This window comes from Callospermophilus lateralis, chromosome 17 (genome assembly GCF_048772815.1).
Source record: "Callospermophilus lateralis isolate mCalLat2 chromosome 17, mCalLat2.hap1, whole genome shotgun sequence".
Taxonomy (NCBI): domain Eukaryota; kingdom Metazoa; phylum Chordata; class Mammalia; order Rodentia; family Sciuridae; genus Callospermophilus; species Callospermophilus lateralis.
In genome coordinates, this window is record NC_135321.1 from 72,197,563 (window position 1) to 72,219,232 (window position 21,670).

A 21,670-nucleotide genomic window follows, 5' to 3' on the forward strand; every position below is an offset into this window, starting at 1 on the left:
CTGGGCTCTTTTGCTGTAGTTTTCTATGTCATTTTCCAGAATGATTGGGCATAGAGGCATCATCACCTAAAATCAGTTCAAAGCAAAAGGAATGATGTGTGTGCTTTTCTGTGTCCCAGTGTATATGAATGGACAGGACTGGATCTTGTAAAGTGTGAGGATGACAGCGAACCCCAGCCCAGTGTGGTTGCCACAGACTTTACCTTGTGCAGAAAAGTTAGGTGTTTCTCAACAGCAGTGAATCCTGAATGCTCCCTAGCCTGTGGCTTTTCCTTCTCTGGCCCCTGGGCTGGGGCAAGGGGCATCCTCTGGAGGCCAGCTGGCTTTGGGGCCTGAGGGGCAGGATTCCTACCTTGCTCACCCAGGGCTGGCAGCTTGCTCCCACTCCATCTACTCTGGGATCACGCTGTGTCCCAAGGGCACCTCCTCATCCTCAGGCCTCATGACTCACAGAGACACTGGTCCATAGGTAAGGTCTGAACTGGGATCAAAGGCCTGTTTCCTTATGTACAAAAACAAGGGCTCCTCCTTCGGGGACCTTCATGAGGCTTGTGGATGACCGTAGGCTCCTTTGAGCCTGTTGAGAGCCTGGATCTGTCTAGGTGCCGCTCAGGAAACTGGACCTCGCATGATCTAGGGGGCCAGAGTAGAACGTGTCCACCTGACACTGTGAGGCACATGCCACCGGGGGGCTGGTGCCTGGAAAGTGGGTGGAAATCTGTCCCACCCTGCTGTGCAACTATAGACAAGTGCCTCAGGTTTTTCCAGCTGTGAATGGGGTCATGTGTCACCCACCGGCAGCTTTCTATGGGGTAGAGGAACCAAGAGTGTATTTGTGCCAGGTGTGGCCTGCAGCAGAAGCCTGTCATCTGCAGCTGGGTCTGACAAGCGTTCCCCCGCACTGAAGGGATGCCACGCACGTCTGTTTGTGAGCACAGGGCCATCTCAGTCCTGCAGCTTCCGGTCAGCCCTGGTATTCATGGTTCTCCAGGACATTCTGGAGAGGGGGGGACACCAAGAGAGGTGTTTAGGGATGCTCAGGGATGGGATGGGTTTGAGTGGGGGCTTGGCTCAGTGTTCCCGTTTACCTGGGCCTCAAGGGGTGCATCTGAGGCCCAACATATGGCTGCATGGCCCATGGTCCCATGAGAGAGAAGGTACTTATGTGCAGAGATATGCCTAGGAAGATCCAAAGGGCTAATACTATCCTAGCCTTACCAGCTCCCATCCCTGAGGTACCTGTTACTACCCTGTGTGTGCCGTGAAGAATGAAGTCACTCGTCTTACCGTGGCCTTTTGAGTGGTTGTGTAGTTCCCACTGTCCCTGTGCTGGAATAATCCTGTGTCTTCTGCAGGGTCTCAGCCAACCAACTAGCCAACTGCTGATCAGTGAACCAACTAACAAACCACCTCCTTCCCTCCCTCCCTCCCTCAAGACAATGCTGCTATAGGAATCCTTAGGTGTCCCTCGTTCTGTCCTCAAACCAAACCTCCTGGTAAACCTCCTGGGTAAAAAGAAAACCCTCTAAACACACACATGCTATTGAATTCTGAATAGGCTTTGGTTAGTCAGGAGCTGAGACTGAGGATTGAATAGTAGAGGGAGGATCCAAGTGATAGTGAAAATACCACTTGGCAGAATTTGATGCCTCGATTGGACATCGAGAGCATAGGAAGGGCCCCTGCATCTCTCTGGGCTCTGGAACATTCCTGGTTGACGCCATGCAGCTGTCCCATAACAATGCTGGAATTATCCTCTATTCAGGGCCTGATTGAGTGGGGGTGTGGCCACCCCTTTAATGCCTTAGTTTTTATGTATCACTCTCTATTTACGCATTGATCATTTTTTCTTACGGCATTAAAAAAAAAAAAAAAGTACCAGGCACAGCTTTTGCAAAAGGGTAGACACATCAGAGCTTTTTGTTAAAGATAAGAAAAAATTGCTTCCACTTCAAGCTCAAATATTACAGCTGACTGCCAGAGCCGCCCTGTAATTACGCCCCCTGTCTGGGGAGTTCTCAAAATGTCACTTTGTCTCAGTGTTGAAGATGGATTACCTCTTGGGTTCAATGCTAAAGGGTCCTTTGGCTAAGAGGATTAAACTGTCAAATATTTTTAAATGCTCTTCCCTCTCCCACTCCTCCTCTTCCTCTTTTTCTCCTTCTTCTTTTCCTCCATCTTCTTTTTTTTAGAAAAAGAGGAGAAATGAGTTACTCCTTTCTCTCTGCATTTTACAAGCATTTCTCCAGAGAGCCCCTTAGTGGCCTGGTGTTGAAAGATACTTGCTCTGTGTTGGGGCAAAAGGATCCATCCAACGCCACTGAGCTTGACTGAATTTGCACACAGGTCTCAGGGGTCCAAGATCTGGACTTGTCCTCCCCTCAACTGCCTGATCAGGGAAGGCCCATAAAGGTAAAGGTGATGTAAAGTTTCAGGAAATATTGTCTCTCTTTGAGTCAAATGAAATTTCAGTTTAATGCAATCCTGAAAACTTTTTGCAAAAAAAAAAAAAAATCTCTTTTTGGAAAGCAAAATTACACTCAGCATCCTTTCTTTTTTGGTTTCTTGACCGCATTTTTCCTTAGAGAGATTTAGGACAGCTAAGTAGAAATTAAAATTTCCGTACATAAACAGACATGGAGACAGCTGGCTTTCATTGTGTGAAGAGCTCTGGGCTGGGAATCTTGGATGAGCCATGAGAGTTTTCATTCTCTTATTTTTCAACAGATTGGCATTTCTCTTGATGACAAATATCATAAATGTTCTTTGTTGAAATTTATGTGTTATATGAAAATATAACCTCCCCAGAGGCTCACCACCCAAAGACAGCCACATAAGCGGTCCACACTGTCTCTGGGAGCTTCTGCTTCCCTTGGTCTAGTCTATAGTTAAGTCCAGTGTTCAGTAGGGTTTGTCTTGGGGTGCCGACCAAGGCGTCTCCCTATCCAGATGGGTTGGAAGTAACCGCGGTGGTTCTCACTCTACTCCTGCCCTGCTAATCTGATATTTCTCTTGTCTTTTTGAAAAAATGAGAATAACTTGGACACTTTGTCCAACTCTTGGAGTCTGAAGGTTTCCAGGAAGGATGTGGGATCTGTGGCTCTCAGTTCCCCAAAATAGGAGGGTGATTGGAAAAGCAGTCAGACTCTGAGCACCATACCCCTGTTGCTGGAGTCACCGTGATCCTAACAAATAAGAAAAAGGACCTGGCTCAGGAGGAGTGGCAGACTCAAGGGCCTCTAAAAGCCTCCTTCTATGGAACTGTCTTTGGAGCCTGCAGCATGTTCTTCTGTATCTAGTAGCTGCTCCCAAAGGGTTGTTGACTGACTGAGTGAAGGCATCTGACTTGCCTTCACAGCAGCTGCAGACTGCCTCCTGATGAGTGGACACTCCCAGGGAACATTCCCTAGGAAAGAGGATCCTGCTCCTCCTTGCAGTCTCTGCCCTCCTGCTCTCACTAACCTGACCTGTAGTTTCCGTCCAGGTCCCTCAGGGTCCCCACCTTTACAGCTGCTTGACATTCACAAACGGGTGTAGGCCAGGACCCCGTCTGTCCCCAAGTCATTGCTGGCTTTCCTGGTAGGGAGGGTTTAGAGGGTCTTTGGGAAGAACAGGGGCCTAGGAGAGCCCCCTTCCTCACTGGAGCTGTCTCCCCCATGCAGTGAACTGTTTGGGGGAGGATGAGTGTGTCTCTGAGGTTGAGGGAGCACACGACACTCCTCTGAAGAGTCTCCACCTCCACAGAGTTATTCAGGGCCCTGGAAACCGCACAGCATGAACAGATCTTCACTGTGGCTCTCGGGAGTCTTCTGTGGTCACTAGCATCCATTCAGGGTTAAGGACCCAGTGGGACCATTGGGACATGAATGAAATAATGAGAGAAATCAGAATGTGTGCTGTTCTTCCTGGTGGGTGCTTCTCTTCTATGAGCTGAATCTTCCCTCTTCCAACCCCAGGTCATCTCCCCTTTGCTCTTCCTGACGAAAATATTGTGTTGCTTAACTATTGCTGTCTTACAGATTACTCAAAATATATTGGTTTAAAACAGTAGTAATTGATTATTAACTCTCTTTAGTTCGGTGGGCCAGAAATCTGAGTGCAGCTTGGTTCTGGCTCTGGATCTCATGAGGCTGCCGTCCAGTGGTGGCTGGGGCTGTGGTCTCATCTGAAGGCCTGACCGGGATTAAAGGTCCGTGTCCAAAGTGATTCACTCATTCATGGCAAGTTGGTGCTGGCTCTTGGCTGGGGCCTCAGCTCTTCCCATGTGAGCCTCTCCTCAGGGCTGCTTGGGCGTCCTCCTGGCATGGTAGCTGGCCTCCACCCCATCCCCACCCCCGCAGAAGCTGCAGTGTTATGTATTACCTGGTCTTGGAAGTCACCTTTGTTACTTCTGCAGGTCCCATTGGACACTAGTGTCCATGAGTCAGTCCTGTTCACATTGGGAAGGGCTACACAGGGTGTAGCTATCAGGATGTGGCAACTGCTGGTCCACCCACAATGATTTTTTTAAGATGGTGCCACCCCCAGATAGAGGCTCCATTTCCTCCCCTCACCCCTATTTAGGAACAAGAGGACACTTGGCCTCAGTTCTGCTTTTAAGCCATGGATTCCCCAACACCCCATACTCCCTTTTTTGTCCTTCACCCTGTGGGTTTTCACACATGGCCTGCCACTCTGTTACAGTGTTCCTTCTGACTTCCTTAAGTCACTTCTGTACTCTTGGTGAGCCCTGACCTTGCTCTCTGGTCCTGATAAGATCCCACCACCAGCCTCCTGGCTTGGGATATATCAGCAGAGGGCAGCTGAGCAGTGGTGGCAGACTCTATCCTTCCTGGCTTGGTTGGAAGTGTCTGGATGGTCCAGGGCTGCATCCTGGTGTGGGGGTTGTCCCCTTGGGGCATGGAAGCCAAGACTTCAGGGCCTGGACACTGGGAAGTTCAGCAACGGTGACTCAGATGACAACTGCTGAGATTCCTTGAGCACCTGTCAAAGAATGCCATGGGCCAAGCTGTCATTCCTCACAACAATTCCAACACCTATGTCCTGTGTTTTGCCCATATAATGAAGAAAGAAATGAGGCTCTGATGTATAAAAGGCCATACCACCTGTGAGCCAGGGCTTGAGCCTTTGAGATTCTCCAGCCACCTGTGCTTATGGCTGCTGGTCACAGCAGCTCTGCATCCTCAGATGGGAGCCCAGCAGAGTCAGACAGAACCTGGGGACAAGCTCTGCATCACCTCCATCTCCAGGGTGGACATACAGGACCATCACTGCACATTTGTCGAGGGGAATGAATGCATGCTCCATCTTGCATCTCTAGAGCATTCTTCCAATTCTCTGGGGTTAAGAGGAAGATGACCTGAGAGAGTGAAATGGGTGGCATCTCCCAGCATCCTCATCCCAACAAAAATACTGGTAAACATTTGGAGGAGTTGAGTTGTGGGTACGAGACCCCATTTCCAGCCACAGTGGACATCATTGGGGAACTCACGAAGCACCCCTCTATTTCATACTCTGTTGAAATGTTCCAGGAAGTCACTATGGATTGCAGACATCACCCCTTTCACAGGTCCCTTTGTGCCTTCTGTGGTTGTAGCTTGGTTTTATTTGTCACACACCCACATGACATTTCCCTGGTACAAGGCGCTGCCACAGGTGCACTGAGGTTGGTAGCTCATGTGACGCCCCTCCCAATACCCCTGCAAGGGCCTATGTGATCACCCCCATCTGACAATAAGGAGACTAAGACCCAGGGAAATTGCTTAAAAAAAAAAAAAAAGAATTTAGAGCTGCATGAATAGGGCATTAGTACAACCGAGTCAGACTTTGCAGTCTTTCAGCACCCCTGTTTTATTTTCTGTTGATTCTCTCCCTAAGACAACAAGGGAGCCTCTTGGAGTCTAGATAAGGGCTCTGTCTAGGTCCCCTGGTAGCACCTTGAAATAAGCTGTCTGAAGCAGGGCTTCCCTATTTTCCAATCTTCTGTGGCCATTTCATTTTTTCCACCCATAAAGCTCTGGAAGGCTCTGCCAGGGCTTCTGGGCCAACCCTGCTGGGCTCCTCCTCCCCAGAGACATCTGTGGCTGCAAAGGCAGAGGCAGGAGAGTGGTGGTGGTCCTTGCCCAGAACTCTTAGGGCCCCTCACAGCAGCCTGGTACATTTTAACCAGTGGGTGGGTGCAGCTGTGGCTGAGGATTGCGCCCCCACCACCCAGCAAAGAGGGCTCTCCGGAACCACCAAGCCCAGCTCTTCTCATGCTGTGTAATGATACGGAAACGCAAACACGCCATCATTTTGTGACCCTGTGTTGTGAAAATTAGAAAGAGGAAGTCGGGCTTTGCTACTGCATGAAGTTCAGCCCGAGAGGAAGAGACGCTTACCTGGGAGAATAGCGAGTGGTGAGTGGGGATTGGCTCCGGGGATCTTCGCTGAGCCCTAAGACTGTCTGGTTTTGTGAGGGAGACTTTGGGGTGGTGGAGGCATTTGGAGCAAAGCAAGAGCCATTCGAGGGAGGCGGATGTTTTCAAGGCAGGAAGCTACTCCGTGTTGCTGAGTGGTGCCTCAGGCAGTAGGATCACAGCCTAGGTGCCTCTTGTGTCACCCAGGCCTGGGGGCAAAGCCTGGGAAGGCAGCCCCAGATGCAGGCCTTCCTATTTAAGGTAGCTCCAGAAGCTTCCTCTGCAGTTCATGGTTTAGACATTAACAGACATGGCTCTTCTAGGAGGCTCTACCAGGAAGGAGGACTGAGTCCACCAAGGCCTCCTCGGGACCCCTAGCTGGGCCTGGGCAGCCTGGGGCAGGCAGCTCAAGGGCAGGGCCATAGCAGCAGCAGCAGCAACAACAGCAGTAGCAGCCCAACTTGGTGGCACAGTAGTTGTTCACATTGTGCAGAGAGAACAATGCCTAAGGAAGAGTCCAGGGCAACTTCCGGGATCGGGATCACGGGCCTCTGGGATCTATGGAGCTGGCAGAGCGGGGTCCTTATTATTGGAGACGACCATATCATTTCCATTTTTCCTGAGGTTGGTAAGTGCTGTGGGGGAATGAGCATCTGAAGAGGGACAGAAAGGAGGGCCTGGGGATTTCTGAGACCCCACCGGGGCTGGGGAGCCAGGCCCAGGCAATGGCAGGGATAAGAAACTCCACCAGAGCCGTCTCTCGCACTGTGACTTGGGGCAAATCCCACTCTGCTTCGATTTCCTTGTCTCTTAAGTGGAATCTGAGGTTCAAGATGGGGGCAGCTCTGAGGCTGTTCAGATTGGCCCTTCCCAGCGCCCAGAGGGGCTGTGGGAAGCCTTTTTAACAAAAGAGGAAATGGACACAGAGCACTCTGACAGCTTGCCCCCCGGCCCCCTAGTCTCTGAGTTCACTGTCTGGGTCCCCACACAAATTTTCAGAGAGGACAACACATTCAGCAGGCTGGGGGCTGGGTGGGGCTGGCCGCAGTGTGGAGGGGAGGAAGTGGTTTGTCCCAGATGGGCTGTTACCAGGGCTGAGGCCTAGGTTCCGGTCTTGGAGGGGACTGTCGCCTCTGCATAGAGACCAGCACCTCTCAAGGTGAAGGGCCCCTCAGAGCCACACTGGACTGTGACCTTTGCACACAGAGGCCTGGAGCTTGTTGTTCTTTGAGGTTAGAGCCGAAGTAGCCTGGTTCTGAGAAGCCTCCTCGCAGTGGGAGGGTGTAAGGTTGGGTCTGGCTTTTCTGCCCTGTGCTCTAAAGAGTGGCTCATGGGCTAGAATGATAACCTCAGGAATCTCTGAACCTGTGCTTGGAGCTCCCACAGCACCTCTCCCTACCTGCCCCAGGTGGGCCTATCACGATCCCCATTTACAGAAGGGGAAACTGAGGCTCCATAGTAAAAGGAGCGGCCGAAGGAGTCCAGGACAGCACTGGGCAGATGTGAAACCCAGAGGAGACAGGGTTTGTGGAGTGTTCTGCAGCTACAAGGAGGCTCAGGGCTGAGCGTGTGTCAAAAACAATGAACAAGGACAAAAGAAAGCCCAGAGCCGGCCACTTCAGAGACAGCCTGTCCCTGCCTGTCCCTGCACAGGGTGACTGGCAGTGAGCAGGGGCCACGCCAGCCTAGGAAGGAGACAGGAGATGAGGGGCCCTTCATTCACTGCCATCATCTTCTTCTGGTCACTAGATCCTCCGTTCTGCAGATATTTATGGGTCCTGGTAGGTGACGAGGGAGTCAGTATCCAGTGGGGGAAATGGGCCACTGCCAGCCATGGATGTGTCTTTGCTGGCAGCGAAGAATAGGGTGGGGAAAGACCCTGTGTGAAGTGGGGGCAGCCATATGACAGTCTGGGGACAAGCCTACTGCAGTCTGGTGACATGTCCCTGTGCACACGGCACCTCCAGCTCTGCAGAGGGGGATACTTGGCCTAACTGTGCCCTGCTCTTCCTTGGGTTCCCTGACTCAGGTGCTAGGACAGCATCCTCCATAACCATCAACCGACTGTCTGTGTGGCTTCCAGGCCCCCACAAATGGATCCTCCCTGCATCCTACAATCTTTAAAAAAAAAATCAGAATGGAACTCATCTTACCAACTGGGTCGTCTTGTTGCAGGCTGTCAAGAGCTGTCCTGGCCCCACCAGCCTCTGCCCCTCCCCCTCCCTCTTTGCCCCCCCTCCTCCAACACCTCAATAGCAGCCCACATCCCCTGGCTTGCTCAATCTTCCTGCCTTCCCCGCTGTCTGCAATGCTCTTCCCCCTGCCTGTCCAGTGAGGGACAACTGGACTCTCAGATCTGTGAAGTGGGATGACTAGATCACTTACATCCTGTGAAGTTGGGGGGTCTGGTCTATTAGACCCCGTGTTCTGTCTGACGATGGACCTTTTAAATCTAGGTAGGTTCTGTTGCGGAGCGGGGGGGGGGGGGGGGGCGGTTTCCACATTTAGTTCTTACACGTTGTACCTGGGACTTGGTGAGGGGAGTTGGCCATCTGGACCTCCCTGTCTCAGCTGTGGCCTGACGGGTCACTGTGTGTTGATAAGATGATGTGATGACCTGACCTAGCCAGGACGGCTCTGAGGTGGAATGGGGCCTTTCGTGATCTCAACTTGGATTTTGCTATTTTGAAAAGTGGACTCAGTCGAAACATGTTTTGTTTAAGGGAAAGAACGTTTTAGAAGGGATATAAAAACTCCTTGCTCTGCCAGTTCAAATTAATGCATTTATTTATTCCCCCCAAATATGGAGTCCTGTGTACCAGGCCTAGGGCTGCATGAAGGAGATCAGGCTCTTCCCATGTCCCTTATATCCCGAGAGGGAGGAGGAGGATGAGGGGGAACCAGTGGGGGAAAGAGATGCTCTGAGGGAGAGCAGGACAGGTGAGGGTGGAGGGGTGTCTTCTCCAGGGAGGGCCTGTCGGGAGCAGAGAGCTGGATAAAACAGGGAGTGAGGGTGCTGGTCCTTGAAGTGGTACGATGCATGGGATGGGGCTTCTGGAAGAGAGCTGGTTCCAGGGAGGTGGGTGGAAGGAGAGGTCAAAGGGGACACATGTGTTGAGAATTTTGGTTTAGCTTGGAGGCTGCCAAGAAGTTCTTGTTTTTTTGTCTTGTTTCATTTACTTTTTTTTTTTGATAGCAAGGATTAAACCCAGGGATGCTTTACCGCTGAGCTACATCCCCAGCCCTTTTTATTTTTTTATTTTGAGACAGGGTCTCATAAGTTGCTTAGGGCCCCTCTAAGTTGCTGAGGCTGGTTTTGAACTGAAGATCCTCATGCCTCAGCCTCCTGAGTTGCTGGGATTATTCATTTACTTTTTTAAAATGGGAATTATCAAGCATTATCACAAGTAGAATGATGTCAGGAGCCCAGGGTGTTCATTGGGAGAAGCTGCCTGAATGTGTGGAAAGAATGGAATCCAGAATCTCTCCTCCCTCACGAGGGCGACTAAAGATCTTGGGGGCTGCAGGGTAAATTGTTTGTTCCAATATTTATTATGAAAATTTTCAAATATATAGCCAAATATGTTCCCTCAAATAATTTTTCAGGGAACAGCTGTGTGTCCATCCTGAGGTTCTACTTGCTTTACCATATATCTAGCTACTCACACAGGGAAGGAATCTTATTCTGTTTTAAAGGTTGAATCTTAATTTTTCTCATTTTTTTTTAAATGTATGACAATGAACAGCAATATTTCATTCATGACTGTAATGTTGGTATTTATGTTCCTTCTCAATGAAAGAAATCAAAATAGAGACTAAATATAGGAAATAAATATAAAGTATAAATAAATAAAGTAGAAAATTTATAGAGAAAATAAAAATAGAAAGCAAACAAAAAGTACTAAGTAAACATATAAGTAAAAATGGTACTGCTTTTGGTTTCCTGGACACAGCAACCCTGTGGTATGCTAGAACTGTTTGCTACATTTCCATGTGTCGACCTCCATGCATTCCTGGGCTTACTATCCCTGAGTTTCTGCTCTTCCAACCTCAGGCAAAAATCATTATTTCTGGACCAGTTGCTTGATTTTACCAAGTTCTCTGCTTGTGACAGAGGCCTGGAGATGCTTTAGGAGACTAAGGCTGGGGGACACTGAGTTTGAACCTGGTTGTCTGGACAGTAAAGGGTAGAAATAGGGTCATGCTAAATGCAAAGTCTTGGGGCCAATAATGGTTATGTTGCCTTCAAGATGAAACAATATATTGAGGTTGGCCATGCCATATTCAGTGTGGGGGGATGAGGAGCTGTCATGTCCCCAGGGAGAGCCCAGAAGATGGGCCTGGGGTCAGAGCAGGGGAAAGTCCAGGCAGGACCACCTATGAGCTAGGGTTGCCTGGAGCCTCTGGGGAGCTTGACTGACCCTCCTGAATGGACAGGGCTCTCTATTCCTCCCCTTTCTTCTCCCTCTGGGTTTGTCACCCAATGAGGTGTCCTTGGTCCCAGGAACGTGAACTCCCCCCAAAATCAGAGAGCACAGCACACAGCCCAGTGTGGGGCCAGCTCCAGCGGTGTCCCCTGTGGCTATAGGAGCCAATGGGTACCTGCAGAACTCCTCCCTTCCCACATAAGCTCAGATTAGTAGAATAATACTAATAATAATTATACTACTACTACTAATAAAAATAATTTGTCCTTTGTGTCTGGCTTATTTCAGTCAGAATAATGACCTCAAGACTCATCCATGTTGTCGCATATGTCCCAGCCTCCTTCCCTAAGTCTGAATACCATACCATTGTATGGATAGTCTGCATTTTGCTTATCCATTTGTGTTAGTCAGCTTTTCATTGCTGTTACAAATACCTGAGATAAATCAACTTACAAGGAGGAAAGGTTTTTTTGGGGGGCTCATGGTTTCCAAGGTTTCAGTCCATGATCACTTGGCCTTATTGCTTTGGGTCAATGGTGGCATAGCACATTAGTGGAAGAGGCCTATTCATTTCATGGCAACCAGAAATTAAAAAGAGAGACTAGAAAAGGCTGGGATCCCAATATCCCCTTCCAGGACAGACTCCCAGTGAGCTAACTCCTACCCTGCCTCCAGAAGCTTCTACCACCTCCCAGTAGCACCACAGGCTGGTGACCAAGCCTTTAGCACATGGACACTTGAGAGAGATTTAAAACCCAAACTAGAGCAGATTCACACAGTTCTAAATAATACAAGTCACTTTTAGAGGTGGTAGTGTGACCTGGATTTGTGATATCTGACTGAGGCATCTGAACAGAGGCAGATACACCTTTATCTCCTTTTCTCTCCACCCAGCTTACCCTGGTACCTCTTTCCTGTTCTGACCCCCACCCCAATTCCAAGGCATGAGGCTCCCCGCTGTGTTCTCAGCAGTGAAGACAGAGAACCCCAGTTTCACCAGTGACGACCCAAACACTTGCCAGGCTGAGACCCCGAGGTGAGTATTCAGTGCTTGTGGGCACCTCCAGGCCATGAGGAGGTGTTGATTTGGCTGGCCCTCAATCATCTTACCTGGTGTGGTCAGGGATCCCTGTGCCTTGCTCACTGCTGATATGGTCTTGCTGGGGTTTAAACGTAAAGCCACCAAACTAAGTCAGGAAAAGCTGAGCAGGATCACAGTGACTTGCAGTGACCACTCTGTCACCATCATTCAAATACAGACATAATCCATGTCTATATGTTCCTGTCTGCTATCTCCAACGTCTGTGTCCGTTATGGTCAGTTTCAATTGATGGAGTTTTGTTTTGTTTGTTTTTTTCCCCTTATTATGGGTTGTATAGTCTCCTTGTGTGTCTAGTAATTATTGATTGGATTCTAGACATTGCGACTTCTTTTGCTGGGAGCTGAGTTTTGTTTTCAAATTATTTGAGTGTTTTTGAGCTCTCTTTAGGGATGCAGCCAAGTGGTTAACAGTTTGGCCTTCCTGTTGAGATTTGTTAGGTGAGATCAGAACAATGGGTACTGTAGGGTTAACCCCCACTCTGAGGGCAGGTCCCTCCTGAGTTCTGGCCCTAACGCCCTGGAAGAAGAATATCTGAGTGTGAGTGTATGCAAGTCTGTGAGTCAACCTTGGACTTTCAAGACTGGCTGGTAGGAAGAGGGATTGCTTTGCCCCGTGTGAGCTTCAGGGATTGATCTTTCAGGCCATTCTTTCTCTAGCCTCTCTTGTTTCCTCACATCGACATGCTGAACAGTCCTTGAAGCACCCCCTTCACATCTCCAGGTTCTTTCTCTGAGTGGCTCTCTCCTCTCCAGGGCTCTGTTCTGTAAGCCCCAGTCACCTTGTTCTCCCAGACTCCCACTCTGTCTCCTCAACTTGGAGAATCCCCGTCCCCACTCCTCAGCCCAGCACGGTCTGCAGACAGTGAGTGGGAGCCACAGGGAGGCTTGTCCCTTTTGATCCCTCCTCTCAGGGGTCACGGGGCTTTGCTGACTGGCTTACCGAGTCTTGTTCATGTCCTGCTGTTTCAGGTGAGAATAAATCTGGTTTCTGTTGTTCCACCTTGACCAGAAGCATGATTCCTCTGAGTTGGGGTTGAAGCAGCCTCTGCCCTGCCAGACAGCTGCCTCTCGGACACCAGGGCTGGGCACAGCCCACATTCCATCCGTGTACTTTTATCTCAGTGTCATGTCTGACTTCTGGAAACTTGGGTTTATCTCCCATGCTATGAGAAGAATGCAGCAAAACACGTATTTTCTGTTGGGAAATCTTAATATTTCTGTCCATTAAGCTAGCTAAGAATGTGGCAGTAGCCAATGATAAATGTCCACCTGAAGTCACTTGAAGAAAGGTCCACTCAGAGGTAGTCTTACCACAGGAAAGTAAATTTTCAGGAGCTTGTGTGGGTGGGGAGGAGCTTTGCAGGCACCCATTGGCTCCTATAGTCACAGGGGACGCCCACAGGAGCTGGTCCCGCAGTGGGCTGTGTGCTGTGCTCTCTGGGTGGTGAGGCCACCAGGTGCCGGCTCAGGGAAGACAGCCTGTACCCGGAGGAGCCAGTTTCTGCACTGATCACCATTTATTGTGCTTAGCAGTGAGGCAGGAAGCACATAAAGAAGCTTCTGGAAGAAGAATATCTGAGTGTGAGTGTATGTGAGTCTGTGTGTCAATGTGGGCAGGTGAGAGAGCTAACGTGTGTGCGCCTTACTGTGTGAATGTGTTTGTGATCAAGGTAGCTACGGTGTGCATGTCAGTGGGAGTATAGGAGCTACTTTGTGAATGTGTGTGTGTGTGTGTGTGTGTGAGTGTACAGGGGAATGGCTATATACCTGTGTCCCGGAGGGTGTCCAGGTGAGGTAGGAGTGTGGGCTGGGGAGGGGCCAGGTGGTGCCCTTGGCTCTCCTCATTCTGGGCACTTCCTGCATATTTAAGGTGATCTGTCCTTCCTGGTTGCAGGGCACTGCCCTTGCATGGGGTGTGGCCGCTGGTGCCACCCTGCCCTTCTCTGCAATGCGTGTGGCCATAGAGGTCAAGGATGGGCTTTGCCGTGTCCTGCGTCCATCTCGAAGACACTTGTGCCCTGCCTGGGGGTCTGCTGCTCCGGGAGGGGCCTGAGCTGCCCTTCTCCACCCGCTGCTTTTAGAACTGGATCTTGGGGCTGCTCCATGTGCCAGCTGGAGGAGACGGTTTCCATTCTCCTCTGCTGCTTTTCCAGTAGGTCCCAAATGGCTCCAGTTCAAACCTGCTAGGCAGGAGATTTCCATCAAATTGTCCAGCCTCTGCCGGCCAACCCCAGAACCCAACAGGAAGCAGACACTCGCCTGTCAAACCTCAGTGGCATTAGCTAAGAGGTAAGTGACCATCACCTGAGGCAAAGGCCTCAGCCCATATCCTGGGGCAAGACCCACCTTCCCACCTCTCACCTGGCCCTCCCCCTGGGAGGCAGTGGGAGGTCAGGGCTGGGCAGGTTGCTCCTCACTGTGCAGCAGGTGATGCTAATGGCCAGAGGGAGGAGGTGAAGGCGCTGGGGAGCCCAGCCTCGTCTCCTGGGAGTATCATCAGCTCCCAAAATACTACAGACACAAAAGTGCTTTATGAACGGAAGCTGCTGCGCTTGTGCTCTGGCCGTGGTTGTTTGGAACTTACTGAGCATGGGATGGCCTCATCTCACAGGAACTCCACAGCTACCCTGGAGCATGGCTTTGTTTTTTAATGTAGAAGAACATGATTTTAAAATAACATGTTTTCCATGTGCCGTTCTCAGACAGGACCCCGCTGAAGTCCACCAGGGTGTCGACATTGCGAATGCAGCCCTACCTGACTTTGTCTTGGGGCTGCCTTCAGGGGCTCCCCTGAGCTGGGTTCATTTCTCCCTGGCAGCTTCCCACAGAGCCCACTGAGCTCTGCTTCAAGGATGGAATCAGGTGAGGGATCCTCAATGTCCCCAGAAGCTGTCACCAATGCTGGGCCTGGCAGCTCCTCCCTGGGGAAGCTTCGAGAGCTTCCTATTGGAATTGGCACCCACCAAGGGGATCCCGACAGCCGGGCTGCAGCAGGAGATGGCACTGCAGACACCTGCCCCTCGGGGGAGCCCAGGAGCATCATGAAGATCCCCAACCGGGACAGTGGGATTGACAGCCCGTCCTCCAGCATGACCTGTGAGAGCTTCCCCTGTGAGGAGGGCACTGAGGTCCCCCCGGGGCCTACGATGTCGGGGCTGCACTCTGAGACTGGGGTGGACAGCCAGGCGCTGCAGGACAGCCCCCAGGAGGAGGCTGACAGTGACGTGGGTGAGGAGCCTGACCCTGGGAAGAGCCCTGCAAGAGCTGAGGAGGACACCGGCCTGGCCCAGGTAGGCCTCTCTTCCTCCATCTCAGGTACGGTCTGTGGGGGCCCTCCTTGGGCAGGGTTCGAGATCTGTGGTCTATGACATCTGTGCCTGGTTTCCAGATAAGAAGCACACGTGCAAGGGGAGGTTCCTGGGGTGGGGGCTGCTGGGAATAGCCAGGCCAGCCCCACCTGAAACCTTGGGCAGCGACCTTGACCTTGAGCCTCAACTCCCATGCTGCCTGGTGGGGCATCCCCCACCCTAGGAAGGGGTGACGGTCAATCTTACCGGCGGTGCCACTCACAGATGCGAGCCTCAAGGAAGGCAGGAGGAGCGCCACCCATTTTCTAAAAGGGGAAACTGAGGCACAGGGAGCATAGTGTTTCCCCAGGGTCACCCACAGGGCATGGCTGAGGCTGAGTGCCCTGTGCTCCTAGAGATGAGGGCAAGCTGCCAAATGACCAGGTCCAGGAGGCATTTGGCCGGGTGGGGCCTGCTGACTCTGGTAGCAGTTTTGCTGCTAACTGTGTGGGCTTGGCAGGTGAAAGGCAGCTAGCTGTGCCTAGGCCACTGTGAGCCAGCTCTGCAGAGGGAAGGCCGGGCCCTGTGTTCATACGGTTGTTACTCTTCAGGTGGGGATGTGGCTCCGTGGTTGGGTGCCCCCGAGTTCAATCCCAAGATCAGGAGACAGCTGCCAGTAAAAACATAGTTTGGTGACCATAGTTCCCAGCAGAAAGGGGCACAGCATGCCATAGGGGCCACATGGGCAGCCCGAGGGCCAGTTAGAGACAGAGCGCGAGGAAGAACTGTGGGCAGTAGCCTTGCCGTGGTGAGCAGGTGCAGGATTCCTCGCTTGGAGAACTTCAGCAGGCTTTGGGGCAGAAGGCTCTCGCTGGTTCTCTGGTATCTGGCCCTGGAGTGATGAGCACCGGTGGGTAGTAGCCCAGAGTGAGATCCTCCCAAAGGAGGTGATGGTGTGGACTGGAGTTGGTTGGTTTGCATTTGTAAGGTGTGGTAGAAGGTGAGTTCTTTACTATCTCTAGGAATTGACCAGTGCAGGAGTGGGGACAGGGGTCAGCCGCTGCAGGATCAGAAAGACTTAGAATACAGAAAAGAAGGGGTGCAGCTAATACAGGTCATACCACCTAAGACTCTCAAAGTGTGCTCCAGCCCAGCCTGGGCCAATTGACTCAGCCTCCTGGGGGCTGGGAAAACTGCAGACCCCCAGGCCTGCCCACTGGGTCTGGGGAAGGCCCAGGTCTCAGTATTCATAATAGAAAGACTCCAGGTGGCTTGGGAGGCTGAGGCAGGAGGATCACAAGTTGGAGGCTAGCCTCAGCAACTTAGTGAGGCCCTAAGTAACTTAGTGAGACTCTGTCTCAAAATAAGAATAAATAATAAAAAGGACTAGGGGTGTGGCTCAGTGGTTATTCACCCCTGGTTTCAATCCCCAGTACCAGGAAAAAAAGGAAAGTCTCCAGTGCTTCCATTAACCGTAAGAATAACTGTTCGCTGGACATGGTGGCACATACCTGTACTTCCAGTGACTTAGGAGGCTGAGGCAAGAGGATCAGGAGTTCAAAGCCAGCCTCAGCAACAACGAGGTGCTAAGCAACTCAGTGAGACCCTGTCTCTAAATAAAATATAATATAGGGCTGCGGGTGTGGCTCAGAGGTTGAGTGCCCCTGAGTTCAATCCCCAGTACTAAAAAAAAAAAAAAAAAAAAAAAGAATAAGCATTCACCATGAACCAGGTCCTTGGGGCTAGTATTGGTCCAGGAGCCCAGGACCCTGGGCCTTGTCCCTTGTTTTAGTCAACCTCCATCACTACAAATACCTGAGAAAATCAACTTACAAAGAGAAAAGCTTTATTTTGGCTGCTCACAATTTTAGAGGCTTCAGTCCATGATTGGTTGTCCTGTTGGTGGCCCGTCTTGGCAAGATCACACCGTGAAGCAAAGCCATGCAACTCATGGCCGGGGAGTGAGAGAGACCAAGAGGACGGGGCTGGGGTCCCCCAATCCCCTTGCAGGCCATTTCCCCACTGAGCTAAAGACTTCCCTTCCCCAAAGTTTCTACCTCCTCCCAGTAGCACCCAGCCAGGGACCAAATCTTTAACACACCAGCCTTTGAGGGACATTCCAGCTCCCAACTGCAGCACTGCCCCACTCAACTTGGGTCCAGTTAGGAGACCTGGTGTGGGACAGGGGGTGACACAGGGGGTGACACATCAAGCTAGTGCACCAGGCTCTGCACTATGAACCCGAGAGTCATAAGGGAAAGGTATTAGGAAAAGTTTAGGGACACACGCAGCAGCACTCTTCTTGGCCCCGAGGTCGCTCAGATCCCAGTGGACATGTGAGGTCGCCTGGTCAGGTGTGAAGCTGCCATTCCCACAGGGACTGGAGGAGGGCTGGGGACCACGAGGGGATCAGGATGGCTGGGCTGGCACTCCTGGATTCATGGAGGTTGAGCCAATTCTCAGACAGGAATTTCTCCGGGGCCGAATCTCCACCCATTTACTAAAAGGGGATGTTCTAGGGTTAGCAAAATACTTGAGGCTCAATTAGACTTAAGCATTTAACACTTTGAGTTTCGGTGCTCCCTAAGTGTAGGGTGAGGCGTTGAGAATGATAATTTTTTAAACATTTTGTAGAATTCACCCGTAACGCCACCTGGCCTTGGACTTTACTTTTTTGGGAAATTTTTGATTTAATGTCCTTACTCATTATTGATCTCAGGTTTTCTATTTCTTCATGATTCAGTCTTTGTAGGTTATGTGTTTCTAAACATTTTCTTCTTCTAGATGGTGCAATTTGAGAGTGTATGATTGTTATGGTATTCTCAGGATCTTTTTACTACCATGGTATCAATTATAGGGTTCCCGCTTTCACTTCTGATTTTAGTTATCTCTCTCTATAAAGTTAATCTAGTTCAAGTTTTCTTAATTTTGCTAACCTTTTTAAAAAAAACAACTTGGTTTTGTCTATTTTTTTCTATTGTTTTTGCATTCTGTTTCATTTATCACTGTTCTGATCTATACTATTTCCTTCCTTTAGCTAGCTTTGAGTTTAGCTTGCTATTCTTTTTCTAGTTTCTTGAAGTGTAAAGTTAGGTGACTGCTTCAGGATCTTTTTTTTTTTTTAATATTTATATTTTTAGGTGTCTTTGGACACATGCCTTTATTTTATTTATTTATTTTTATGTGGTGCTGAGGATTGAACCCAGGGCCTCACACGTGCCAAATGAGTTCCTACCACTGAGCCACAACCCAGCCCTGCTTCAGGATCTTTCTTGAACATTTGTACCTATTTACAGCTAAAATAGTTCCCTTTCAACTGTCAGTTCATAGGTATGTTGGCATTTCATTTAATTTCAATGCATTTTTAAAATTTATCTTGTGACTTCTTCTTTTAACTATTGGTTGTTTAACAGTGTTAGTTAATTTGTACATATCTGTGGATTTTCACTATGCTATTGTTTTCTAGTCCTACATTATCATACTCATCCATGTATTTGCCTGTGTTAGAGAACCTTGCATCATCGTGTGCTGTTTGTCATCCTTTCATTTCAACTTGAAGGAACCCTTTCGTCACTTTTTGTAGAGCAGGTCGAGTGCTAAAGAACTCCCTTGGCTTTTGCTTTTCTTTATCTGGGAAAGTCTTAATTTCTTTTTTTATTTTTTATTTTTTAAAGGCAGTTTTGCCTGATGCTATATTCTTTTCTTTTTTCTGCTACTGGGGATTGAACCCAGGGCCACTTAACCACTGAGCCACATCCCCAGCCCTTTTTTTTTTTTTTTTTTTTTTTTTTTTTTTTTTTTTAAGAGGCAAGGTCTCAGTTGCTTAGTGCCTCAATAAGTGGCTGAGGCTGGCTTTGAATTCGCAATCCTCCTGCTTCAGCCTCTAAAAACACTGGGTCACAGGCGTGCGCCACCATGCCCTGCTCTGATGCCATATTCTCTTTTTTAAAAATTATTATTAGATTATCATCAGTTTATTATAAAAGAGACACATAAATTAATAACATGATGAAAGATTTCTGAACTTCAGTGGACTGGGCAGCTTCATAGAATGCCATTTCAACAGTGATTTGTTTCAGTCTACATACTTTCCAAGAATGTCACCATCTCTAAATAAGAAGTAATCCTTGTCATCTAGAACTACTCTGGTGCCTCTGTACTCTGGGAGAAGAACTTTATCTCCAACTTTCACGCTAACTGGCTGAATCTCTCCACCCTTTCCTTTAGCGCCTGATCCCACAGCTACTACTGTTGCTTGCAATACTTTTCCTTGAGATTTTTCTGGAAGCATAATGCCTCCTTTAGTTACAGTTTCGGCTGCACCCCTTTTGACCAATACTCTCAAAAAATGGAAGAAACTTTCTTGTGCCACTGCTGCAGAGACCCTGATGCTATATTCTTAATTGACAAGTTTTTGTGCTTTCACACTTTTATTTTTTGGTATTGGGGATTGAACCCAGGGGTGCTTAACCACTGAGCCACACCCCCAGCTCTTTTTATTTTATTTTTTTATTTTGAGACAGGATCTCACTAAGTTGCTTAGGTCTTGCTAAGTTGCTGACGCTGGCTTTGGACTTTTGATCCTTCTGCCTCCACCTCCCAAGTCGCTGGGATTGCAGGTGTGCACCAACATGTTTGGCTCTTTCAATTTTTTAAAAAATATTTATTTAGTTGTAGATGAACATAGAGTACCTTTATTTATTTTTATGTGGTGCTGAGGATCAAACCCAGTGCCTCACACATTTGAGGCAAGCACTTTACTACTGAGCTACAGCCCCAGCCCTCTTTCAATGTTTTGAATTTATCATCCCACTCCCTTCTGGCCTGCGAATTTTCCTGGGGAATCCTCTAATAATCTCATGAAAGCCCCTATATATGAAATAATTGCTTTTTTCCTTGCTGTCTTTGATTTTGAATGTTTTGATTATAATATGTTTCTTTTTAATTTTTTTTGGGGGGGCTGTTGTAGATGGACACAATACCTTCATTTTATTTATTTATTTTTATGGGTGCTGAGGATTGAACCCAGTGCCTCACACGTGCCAGGCAAGCGCTCTACCACTGAGCTACAACCCCAGCCCCTTACAATATGGTTCCATGAGGTTCTTTCTTGATTTATTTTAGTTGAAGTTCTTTGAGCTTCTTGAATTTGTTTATTTTTTTTTTCCAAATTTGGGGACTTTCAGCCATTATTTCTTCAAAATATTCTCTGCTCTTTTCTCTTTCTTATCCTTTGTAGTTCCCACATGGATATGTTGGTCCATCTGATGGATATTAAGTCCTTTCTTTTTTCTTCTACAATTTTTAATCCCTTTGTTATATTTTCATTTTGCTCATGCATCACTTCCTGGTTTTATTTAGTTACTTCTGTGTCCTTTTAGTTCATTAAGAATTTTTATAAAAATATATATTGATTTGTTTTTCTCAAGAAGCTCATAAATTTGTGGGTTTTAAGGGTTGGTTTGAGGTTTTTATTTTATTCCTCTGATTAGGCTATATTTCCCTGTTTCTTTGTATGCTTGTAATTTGGAGGGGTGTGTGTGTGTGTGTGTGTGTGTGTGCTGAAATCTGGGCATTTAAAAAAAACAATTACCTCTCTCAATCTTTATGAATGAGAAGTCCTTCACTAATCAGTCCAGTTAGAGGTCTTAGAACCTCTCAAACCTTCTCCAGCCTCCTCCAACCTCTTGTTGCCTTGGCATCTGCCTGCAGAACTGAGGCTCTCACAAACTGTTAGGCTTAGTTTTCAGTGACTTTCAAAGTCTTGCGCTGATCTCATTAGTTCTGCACTCAGGTAAGACAGAGTCCAGTCCCTGGGGCAGCCGTCAGTCACACCAGAGCCATGGGCACGTGTTTAATTCTTTGATTCTTGTCCTGCAGAAGGCCCTCTGGTATGGGAGGTTGCCTCCCAGTTGTTCCCTGCTGTGCCACAGAGGGAGAGGAGCACTAAAGGGCACTGCTGTGGACTGAATGTGCCCCCCAAATCTACATGTTAAAACTTCATCACTACAGTGATAGAACCAAGAAGTGGGGCCTTCCGGAAGTGAATAAATCAACGAGGACAGAGCTTTTGTGGATAGAATCAAGGCTCTTACAAAAGGGAGGGAGGAAGGCAGGGGCTGGAGCTCAGTGCAGAGCACTTGCCGAGCACACCTGAGGCCCTGGGTTCAATTTTCAGCACTGTAAAAATTAAGAAGTAATAAAATAAAAGGAAGTTTGTGGGGCCATTCTCTTCTGCTCTTCTGATATCTGAGGACACAGCATTCACCCCCCTTTTGACCTTTCATCCCTCTGTCACGTGGGGGCAAGCCTTCAAAGTCATCATTTTGGAAACAGAGACTGTGACCTCATCTGACACCAAACCTCATTATTGATCTTGATCTTGGACTTCTAGCCTGCATAACAGTGAGAAATAGATTTCTGTTTTTTATAAGTTACCATTCTCAGATATTTTGCT

General features: G+C 48.9%; 1 protein-coding gene across 5 annotated transcripts in view; it reads left to right on the forward strand.

The window, feature by feature from the left end:
- Window positions 1–6,283: 6,283 nt before the first annotated feature.
- Window positions 6,284–21,670, forward strand: part of Fgd3 (FYVE, RhoGEF and PH domain containing 3) — a 43,059-nt gene continuing 27,672 nt past the window's right edge. The window contains exons 1-5 of one of the 5 annotated variants that reach the window (XM_076837354.2): window positions 6,284–6,398; window positions 6,892–7,026; window positions 11,720–11,861; window positions 14,080–14,215; window positions 14,745–15,216. In XM_076837354.2, coding sequence (XP_076693469.2) covers window positions 14,779–15,216 — 438 coding nt within the window. In that variant the 5' untranslated portion in view covers window positions 6,284–6,398; window positions 6,892–7,026; window positions 11,720–11,861; window positions 14,080–14,215; window positions 14,745–14,778. Of the gene's footprint in view, window positions 6,399–6,891; window positions 7,027–8,792; window positions 8,855–11,719; window positions 11,862–14,079; window positions 14,216–14,744; window positions 15,217–21,670 lie in introns of those variants that run through there. The other 4 variants (XM_076837353.2, XM_076837355.2, XM_076837356.2 and 1 more) reach the window with 4 other exon arrangements.